Source organism: Triticum urartu, chromosome 7 (assembly GCF_003073215.2).
Source record: "Triticum urartu cultivar G1812 chromosome 7, Tu2.1, whole genome shotgun sequence".
Classification (NCBI taxonomy): Eukaryota; Viridiplantae; Streptophyta; class Magnoliopsida; order Poales; family Poaceae; genus Triticum; species Triticum urartu.
This window is the reverse complement of record NC_053028.1, coordinates 26133015-26142800: the sequence shown is the minus strand read 5'-3', so window position 1 is coordinate 26142800 and position 9786 is coordinate 26133015. Positions and strand designations below refer to the sequence as shown.

The 9786-nt window shown below is 45.7% G+C and overlaps 1 protein-coding gene across 1 annotated transcript; it reads right to left on the bottom strand.

The window, feature by feature from the left end:
• Positions 1–1720: 1720 nt before the first annotated feature.
• LOC125523795 lies at positions 1721–2688 on the bottom strand. The gene is made up of 2 exons (XM_048688868.1): positions 2355–2688; positions 1721–2275 (listed from the first exon to the last, which is right to left on the bottom strand). Exons 1-2 carry the CDS (start codon positions 2483–2485, stop codon positions 1930–1932), a joined length of 477 nt encoding a protein of 158 aa, XP_048544825.1. The 5' UTR covers positions 2486–2688; the 3' UTR covers positions 1721–1929.
• Positions 2689–9786: the final 7098 nt, after the last annotated feature.

The following is a 9786-nucleotide window of genomic DNA, read 5'->3' as shown; positions in this document are numbered from 1 at the left end:
AAAATGATGCGTATGCGGTTGGAGCATGTGACCGGAGAGGTTTTTATCCATCATGGATGGCGGCATAACCTTCAAATAGGTCCACCTTCTTCGTCAACATAGGCCTTCTTTCGGTCTCATAGGGCTCTACTGTTGCCAATTTGTTACTTTTATATACTTTGTTAAGACTTTTTTTGGCCGTATGCATCTTATCTATGCAGTGATTGGGTGCCACTCATTATATTCTTTTAGAGAAAAAGACATACGCCAGACTTTACAAATAAAGCCAACAGGTAGAATTCGAGCCAACAACAAACATCATATATCAAACCCACATAAATAAATGTTTGCGAATTTTAAGAAAAGTTAAAAAATTTGAAAACAATTCGCCAAATTTGAAAAATGTGCACAAATCTAAACAGTGTTCATAAATATAAAATATATTCACGAATTTAAAGAATTTCATGGCTTCATTTGTGAAAACATTTACAAATTTAAATATTCTTCACAGAACAAAAAATGTCCATGTACTTTAATAGAAAAAGGATAAAATGAAAAACACTAAAAAATAATGGAAAAACAGAAAATAAAATAAAAATTAAAACAAATTGGAAGTATCCAGACGTTCCAAATGGAGTGCCCTAGTGGCTGCGAATAGGAAACATCGCCTAACTGGGTTTGACCTTACAACTCTTGTTCAACACGCGCTGCTCTTTCCCATGGGCCGGCCCATCTTCCAGTTCTGTTTTTTTTATGTTATTAGTTAGGCTTGGGTACAGTACAATAGCGTTAGCCGCCTCTAAGTGGAGAGCAACTAACTAGAGGTCCCTAAATAATTAACTGGAGGTCCCTGGTGGTCATTTTTAGTGGCCTAGGAGCACGCCAAGTAGTGTGTTCAGCTACTGCCACATGTCGCTTGTGGGGCTTTTTTTTCGTGTGTTGGGTGCTTCCTCTAGATCTTTGTACGTGCTTTCGGGTTTTTTCTATTTTTTGTCTTTTCGATTTTCACTGGTTTTTCTTAGGTTATGGAGAAATCTTTTGCATGGATTTTTATTTTCGAGCAGGAAAATTTTGTATTTCCATGATCATAGAAGTACAGATTTGCTTCCGCGGAAAGCACAACCATACTTCTCGAAAAGAAAAGAAAAACTGAAAATTTGGGCGGTGTGCGCGTCCATGGGCGACATCGCGAGTATTGGCAGCTCCGCGTTAACGAGGCGAAGCACGTGCGCCTCTTCGAGGTGATAGAGGCAGAGGAGGACAATATCTGGAGAAGCACGACAATGATGCCTAGAGGCATCATTTGTTGAACAAATTCCATCATTTACATAACTTGAGGTCACTCTCAGACTGGAAGCCCTCACAGATTACATCAAATTCCGGACACAAACTGGGGAGATAAAAACATCTAATAAACATGGCAAAGGAAGGCTGAACTGCTGACACTCAACATAAGCTGCAACCAGGCGACCTGAAGGACAGCACCATCAGCTGAAAGACCAAATAGAACAAACAAGGCCTCCATAATTGATTAGCCACCAATTCCAACCTGAAGAAATGTCGCAGTCAGTCATCTGTCATGGATCACTATGCCATGGCTAGAGAAGCTTTCCATATTCAACACGACTTGAAGGCCACAGTTATCCAAACCAGGCTAAATTGTACTGTAAGAGGCAGGTCACTGTCATGAATCTCCTGATAGAGTAGATGATAGGTGCAGAGATGGTTACGGCGGCTTCCGGACCAATCAAGCAGATTTCGTCTATTGATCTACAACAACACGAGCTTCCAATGCAGAACATCAAGCAGATGTTAACATTCTCACACAATCAGCCACTGTGACCCAACTATGGATCACTGAAGCTGTAAGGATGGATGGTTAATTTTCAATTTCAGAGCATGATTCACAGAAGGAAATCACTGAAACTTAATAAGGATACATGGTTAATCTCAGAGCAGGAGGTTGCCGAGGGCGAGGCCGACGACGCAGACCGCCAGCGCGACCCACCACGCGGCGGCGACGCCGCGCCGGGCGGCATCCCCATCTTCCTCATCATCTTCAGGCTCGGCGCCGGCGGCTCTGAGCGCGGAGTTCTCGGCCTCGAGCATCATGACCCACCGGCGGTGCGCCGAGAGCAGCACCGAGTCCCGCACGAGCAGCGCTGCCAGGCCTCCGCTGGCCGCGGCAAGCTTCCGCTCCGCCTCCCGCGCCCGCGACTGCGACAGCCGCAGCGCCCGCCGCAGCTCCTCGTTGCCGCCGTCGCCCTTCTTATCCGCCCCCGCCGCGCTCTCCAATCTTTCCTCGCGCGAAAAGAGAACAAGAAAAAAAGCTGAGCGATGCGCCATGGCCAATCCGTGAAGGGGACGCGCCTTACCTGTGAAGAAGAGTCGGGAGGGGGCCGAAGAGTTTGGCCGGAGGGGGCAGGTCGCAGTTGAGGAGCAGATCGGCGGGCGAGGGCCGCCCCCGGCGCCGCTTCTGGTGCTCGTCGGCGCCCGGGCCGGCCATCAGCTCGCTCCGCCGCCCGAGTGGTTGGCTGCGTCCGCTCCGCCTCCCTCGACTGAGGCCAGCGGCAGGGTCTGGTTGGATTGGGGCCGGCCGTGGGGGTTGGTGTAGAGCAGGGGAAGGGAGGAGCGGTTGCTTCAAGAGTCGTCGCGTCTCTGCCGTCCCAGGCGAGTCTCAAGTGGCGGCCAAGTTAGATTATGTGCCAGCCAAGTGCGCGACACACAGGTGAGTGAGTACGGAATCACGGTGGCCAGTTGCTGTCGACAAGTGATGGACGGAGGAAGGCGACGGAGGAATCTTGGCCCGGACTGACGACTTTGTTCCAAACGTGTCCACACGGTGCACGGGGGCGTATTTGGTTCACCGGCATTTTGCCTACTTGTTCTTGTTCTAGTTGAGCCTGATTGAGCAAATGCTGACTAAAAACCAACATATGCATGTAGTTTGGTTGCCTGCATTAAACTTTCTGTACGAGGAAATCAACTAGTGAGCACGCTGTTTGGTTGCATGCGTCGCTGTTGCTAAACAAACAACATGTTGTTGGGTTGCAAACGGCTAAAGATGCGATCATCACTTCTCACTAGTGGTGATCTTACTACACACACTGGACATTGTCTTGTCCTAACTAGAAAATAAATGGCAGTTTACCCTAGCTACTAGCAAATGACAGTACAAATTATTAAGAGCCAACATGGCGGAATAAGGAAAGTTCAATGATGCTAACTAGGTGCGATTTCATCATCTTTCTCTTCCTATCCCTCTGCTGCTGATGTGCTGCTTCCTCTTACTCGCTTCTGTTGCTGCCTCTTTCTTCTTCCTCCTCTTGTTCTTATGCTTCTGATTCTTGTCTGACCTCTATTATCCCACATTGCCTGAGCCCACTTTGACTTTTTGTTCTTCCATGCTTTGTTGTCGAATGCCTCCACACCATGGTCGGAGCTGATCACCTCATCAGGAGTCACATCTTCCTCCTCCGGCACAAATTCATCAACTCTCCATTGCAGGATCCAATTGTGAATGATGCAGCATGCAAGAACAAGCTTCACCTGGGTAGGGTAAGGGTGTAATGGCTTCTGATCCAGGATCTTAAACATGTTCTTCAAAGCTCCAAAGGCCCTCTCAGTAGTCACTCTAAGGCCGGAGTTTCTGAGATTGAACAGTTCCTGGGGAGTCCTAGGATAGTTCCTACCAGCAAACTCATTCATATGGTACCTGGTTTTCCTGAAGGGCGGAAGAACACCTGGTCTACATGCATAGCCAGCATCTCCAAGGTAGAACTTGCCATCGGGGATGTTGATGCCATCATGACAACCCATGCCGTCACTGAGAATGTTAGCATCATGTGCTGATCATTCCTAGCCAGCCAGCACATATGTGAACTTCAGATCGAAGTCAACAACAACTAGCACATTCTGGCTTGTGTAGTGCTTCCTCCCTCTATATGCTGCAACTTGTGATCTCGGCACTTTGACAGTGACATGAGCACCATCTATTGCTCCAATGCAATCCTGAAATGGTATTACAATATGTTGTTAGTCTACTACAGATCAATAACAACATATGAATGCATGAAGTAAGCTCACCTTGAAGTATGGATATCATCTTGGGCTAGTGCGAATCTTGGTAAGAGTCCGGCCGGTTGGTGACCTGTTCATCTCTCCTCTGAGCTCCCCAACAACATATAACACTTGCTTGAAGTACCTGGAGATTATCTCCATTGATCTCCTGAAGGTGTTGTGTACAACCCTGAACCTCTGGTTATGACCAACAACATGAAGGAACATGGCCACTTGCTCTTCCATAATGATGTGGATGCTATCTTCTAGAAGCCCCTCCTCCTAAACGTCCGCATAAGCCTGGCGAAAGGTGCTCTTTTCATTTGAAGCATCCACATAGCCTCTGTGTCGTTGCAGTTGTGAATGTACTTCAGATTTGCTATCCTCTCTTGATCCCGGATTAACATCGGAGCATACCAGATGCTAGGTCTCCCATTCCGACGAATAACTCTCTTATGGACCAACAAGATCCAGGCCTGAACCATAGCTATCAGCGATGTTGCCCGAACTATAAGCTTCGTCCATTCATCCACAACCTAAGTGACATCCATAATGCGGTCAACGATGGCGCTATCGACCCTAAACGTTCCTATCGAACGACCTAACACATAATAGAGGAGGGGGGGGGTAGCTTACCATCTTTGAGGTCGGGGGAGGCATGGCGGAGACGAGGATGGCTGAATAGAGACGAAGAAGAAAGGGAGAAGCAGCTGCCCGCTGCCGTGGAGTGCTCCTGCCGCCTCTTGCCACTGTAGGGGAGTGTCGCAGCCGCCGTCGCTACCGCAGATTTGAGTAGCCGCCACCGTCGGTGCCAACAACAGAGGAGAGTTTGTCCTACAGCTAGAGGTGAGCAAGTAAATGGGGTGGAGAAGGTATATTTGGCGCCACCTCGCCTCGGCCAATTTTCCCCTCCCACCATCTCCGCCCGCATCCCCCCTGTACCACGCCCTATGTCGCGCCTTCTTTTCCGCGCACTCAGCCCGGCTCACTGGAAACGGCCGATTCAAGCTTTCCCAGCAAGCCAGGCGCCGGAGTGCTTTAAGTTCTCTGCAGATGCGAGCCAGGTCGGCCTGCAGGCTACCAAACAGCCCATTTTCATCCCGATCGGGCCTGGTTGCGCTGTATGTAGCCTACCAAACGCGTGCTTTACAATTGTCCTGAGTTTTGTCCAGCAACACACACATCATGACATGAAGGTGCAGCGGGGAAGTTTGTTTTTAGCAGAATCTCGCTAAGCTTTTAGAGGGACGAAAGAAAGATCGTCGGGTTGGCCTAACCAAACATGATGACCGGTCCCTAGAGACAAAAGCATGCTTTGCTAGATTCAGAGCTTCAAAATTCGATCTCCTAAACTCATGGACTATATAACAAATAATAAGAAACTGACGAATAGCCAATGATCTCATGGATAATTGCTTTGTAGCTCGCATGACTTCCTTGCTTTATAGCGTCAACCACCACCTTGCAGTCCGAGGCAACATGAATTCGTTGATTATATGGATCTTCTGAAACGTCCATGGCTTGTCTGGCAACAAGTGCTTCTGTTGTAGTTGGGTTAGAAATGCCCTTGAAAACAACTGCAGACTTGCTCCCAAAAAGGCCACGTCCTGGTTTGTGCATATTGCACCAAAATCACCAGACCCGCCGTTTCTCGACACTGCCGCTTCGATGTTGTATCGGTCCTCCTCCCCCTCCAACCACATGATACAACCTCATCCGTTAATTTTAATTTCGTATGATTAATCCATAGGTGTAGGATAACTTGGCAGATTGGTCTCGGTATGGGACGATCTTGTATTCTCCTTCTCCAGTATTTTCTCCTCCTTGCATTGTCGGAGCGCTCACTTAGACAACCTGATCAAACAACTCACCTATTCGTATTGGGAACTTCTATGTTGATTGCACCTATATGCGGACATAGCTGCATTTTTCATGCGCATTGATTCCGTGCTTCCCTTGATGACATGTTATGAGTGCTCCTAGCCTATTCAAATCTTGCTGGCGACCACGTAGAAACAAATAAAGATGGTTTTTGTTCAGCCGAGACAAAAAATTTAGTGAGGCTACGAACGCCCTCACGCTATTCATCTCCCTCTTCTCGGCCGCTCTTGTATTCTCATGTGTAATTAATTGTAAATAAATGTAAAATGTGATGTGAGCGCACACACACTTAGTAAAAATGTAGATCTCTCATAACAAGACCACGACACGACATGAAACAAAATATAAATCCCAGGGTCACCACTCTCGTATGGAACTTCGAATAATTCTGCAATATGCTTAGTTGCTCGGACGATCATAGCACAAACTACTACATAATCAAGTCTAGGAAAGGTCGCACAAAAAGAATCCATGAAAAGTAGATCATCAAGATAGTGTGATAAATCATGCGCAAAATTTTGTCACATGCTACTTGGATGGATATATTTTTGCAACCAATCTATACCTACTATTAAAGCAAGGTGATATTTTTGGTTTCGTCCCGCTTAGGTGATTTTATATTTACTAGCAAACATGCCCGTGCGTTGCAACGGTAGAAAAAAAATTCACAAATCCGTAACCCGATAAGCTCGACTCTATACGCAACTTATCTGTGTGCAATACGGCAGCCCATCATTGCTGCCACGTATCCTACTTCCCGTTCTCTCTCTTTCTATGTGTGAGAAAGAGATTAAGACCTAAACTGATAACTAAGACATATTATCTGCAATTATCTCATGATATCCGGAAGTTTAGAACCAACTAAGTATGAAAAATCATGTTTATCTATCAAAAAATTAGGTTGGTGTTGCGATCTATCTAAAGGACAAAAGGTTGGCACATACTCTCAAAATTCATATAGAAAATGTTTGAAACAGATATGCTTTATTACATTGATTTTTCTAGAAAATTTATTTCTGTTACCGGGATGAGAAATTTAAAACCTAATAACCTATGGAGAGGCAAATCAATTACATGACTATAGATGTCGAGACTCAAGTCGCATCTACAACATCAGATCCATTTTCACATCAATCAAATAATGTGACCATACCGACATTTGCAGTAGTTGAAATCATTTAAGATGGAGATTACAGATCCTATTTACGGTCCACATACCAATATTATATTGTATTAAGAGTCTGCTCATATAAGTTTTTTGAGAAGAAGGCATGCTCAAATGTCCTAGTATACTCCTTAGAGAATAGAATGGACATAAATTTGCATAAAAGTTAATTAACATAGCAGTCATGCAATGAGGTAAAAAAACATAGCAGCCATGCAAGAAGTATTGCAGATCAGAAAAAAGAAAGAGAGAGAAAGAAGTATTGAATTGGCCATACACCCAACTTAAAATTGGAATTTTTTAACAATGTATGCTATGCAGATTTATATTCCTTATCCCTCTCGTTGGAATATAACATGCTATAAAGTTTTAGATTTTGCATGTATATGTGCAAAGGTAGCAAGTGGCCAACTATAAATATTGGTTTGAACTATGATTCAAGTCTGAAAACGCAAGGCATATTCCATACAATACCGTCTGCGTGTAATGTGTTTTCTTTAATTTCGTCCATAAACAGATTGCAATAAACAATTGTACATCTATTGATTGGAGAAGCACCTATTGAATGGAGGAGCACATGCCTGAAGCGAGTACTGTTGTTGCTACTATTTCCATCAATGAACCAAAGGAGATCCAGACGTTCATGATTTAGATCCACAAATTGTCACTGCTGCAGGTCTCTGAAGACCACCGGTGGTGTCTCTGCGAAGTTGGAGAAGAGATCGGACCTCTCTTTACATAAGTATGATCAATGTATGCATCAGGTCCAAGACCAAGACGTGCAAGAGTCAACATGCTTGTGCAGTCCATGTTGTGGTGTCCCATGTATTCGGTCCTCCTGCAGTGGGACGTTCAGGAGGTGCAGGACCGTAGGTGCTGCTGAGCTTTACATGACGACGCATCAGGAGATGTGGGTTCGAGCTTCTATGGACGTCACGCACATAGTTACAGATTTCACATTTGATACGACTGATTAGGAGACAAAGGGCCTGAGCCATCGTCTGTTTGTAAACAAAATCATGATAGCAATATACTCAGAGAAACCGGCGGGTGTGATGATGCTGGAGACGCCAGCACGTGACGATGTATATTATGAGAAGAACAAACCATCTTTTGCTCTGGCCACGCGGGGATAGCAGGCCACCTCGACATAACCAGCAGCCTGATTTCACACCTCCATCCTTGTTCCCTGATGAAGCAATATATGGGATCCTTGAGAAACTCTAATCTATCGTGCAATTACCTTATAAAGTGCGCCCTCCTTTACCGCTCTACACGTCCAGGCTGTCCGCCGCCGTGTCCGCCAGCACGGCGTGCAACGCTCCCCGGAGCTCCACCATGAAAGCGTTCAACAGTGTGGGTCGCTCATCCAGTATATTGCCTGGCCGACGCTGGCCTGCGCACCCGTGGGCGGTGACACAGCCAACGGACGCTGGTCCTAGCTAGGCCGCCGTTCTCTCTCAAAAAAAAAAGAAAAAAGCTAGGCCGCCGTGTGCAGACCATAGGGCCGGCATAATCTACTAGGTCTGGGCAAACCAGACGAGGATCGAATCCAACATGTCCACTACCCTGCTCTTCCTCCTACCTCCAGGCTCGTACACTGCCGCCCCCGGAAGCCCCGCAAGGAAGCAGTGGACAGCGAGTGCTTAGCGGGCGATTATGCGTAGGAGGCTTGGCAGTGTTGATTGACTCAGGTTTCGTGGAAAGACTCGTTTTGTATGCTTTATTCCCGCTGTTAGTTGGGGAGATATACTTAGAGCACGCTTCTATATAAGACCATATTCGTATGAGAGGCCTGGTGGTTTACGTCTAGCTGTTGTGATGAGGAGTCCTAGGTCCGAATCCCATCAGCCAAGATTTCTTTTTTTTAATCCTAATTCCGAGTTGACATAAAAACAATTAACCCAGACGTATGAAGAACTATAAAATCTTCCATCCTTTGATATTAGGTATATAAATATAGATATGGATATAGATTTAAGATATATAAGCGAGGTGGTACTATTTACAGGTAAATCCACGTAGTCCACTAAAAATCGTTTCGTAGGTCACCTGGGCCACAAGTCTAAACGTGGCTGGGCTTCCCAGAGGTGCTAATTTTGCGTTTGGGCCTGTGAAATTGCTTCAACGTAGCATTGGTTCCAGCCCACTTATGGGCCATGAGGTGGGCACGCGGGCCTCCTGTAGCAAAATGAGGAAAAAAACAAATTTTCCTTTTAAAGAATCAAACTTACAATCTCATGTCCAGCTAGAGCTGCGGGTACCAACTGGGCTAAGCATCTGCACGTGATTACAATAGAGAACGCACAAGTTTTCACAGTTTTATTTTCATTAAAAGTTTCCACGGTTTAATAGTCCCACCTCGGCTATTTACATCAATTTCTACCAATTCAAATATGGTCTGGAGTTACCTGGCAACGAGCGAACTCGGTCGTCGAACAAAAAGTGATAACCGATAAGGCCTCGGGGTGCATGACATTAAATCAGGGAATTTTGGGCATTTAATCGCAGGAGTATAACATATGATTCAAAAGAGTTTCCACTTATTAAATGAGGACGTGCGCTAACTTTGTGGGATTAAAAATTTACTTTATTTTTTATTGGATGTCCTCATGTTGGCGTTTTTTAATAGTAGAAAACTTCATGAGTACCACGCATTAGAGCCGAGGTTCGAACATGGATGGACTGGCTGCATACTCAAG

Excerpts from the sequence above, each read along its gene's own strand:
- LOC125523795 (XM_048688868.1), bottom strand. The coding sequence starts at position 2,485 with ATGGCCGGCCCGGGCGCCGACGAGCACCAGAAGCGGCGCCGGGGGCGG. Across the intron at positions 2,276-2,354 it reads CTCCCGACTCTTCTTCACAG|ATTGGAGAGCGCGGCGGGGG; the intron begins GTAAGGCGCGTC and ends GCGCGAGGAAAG.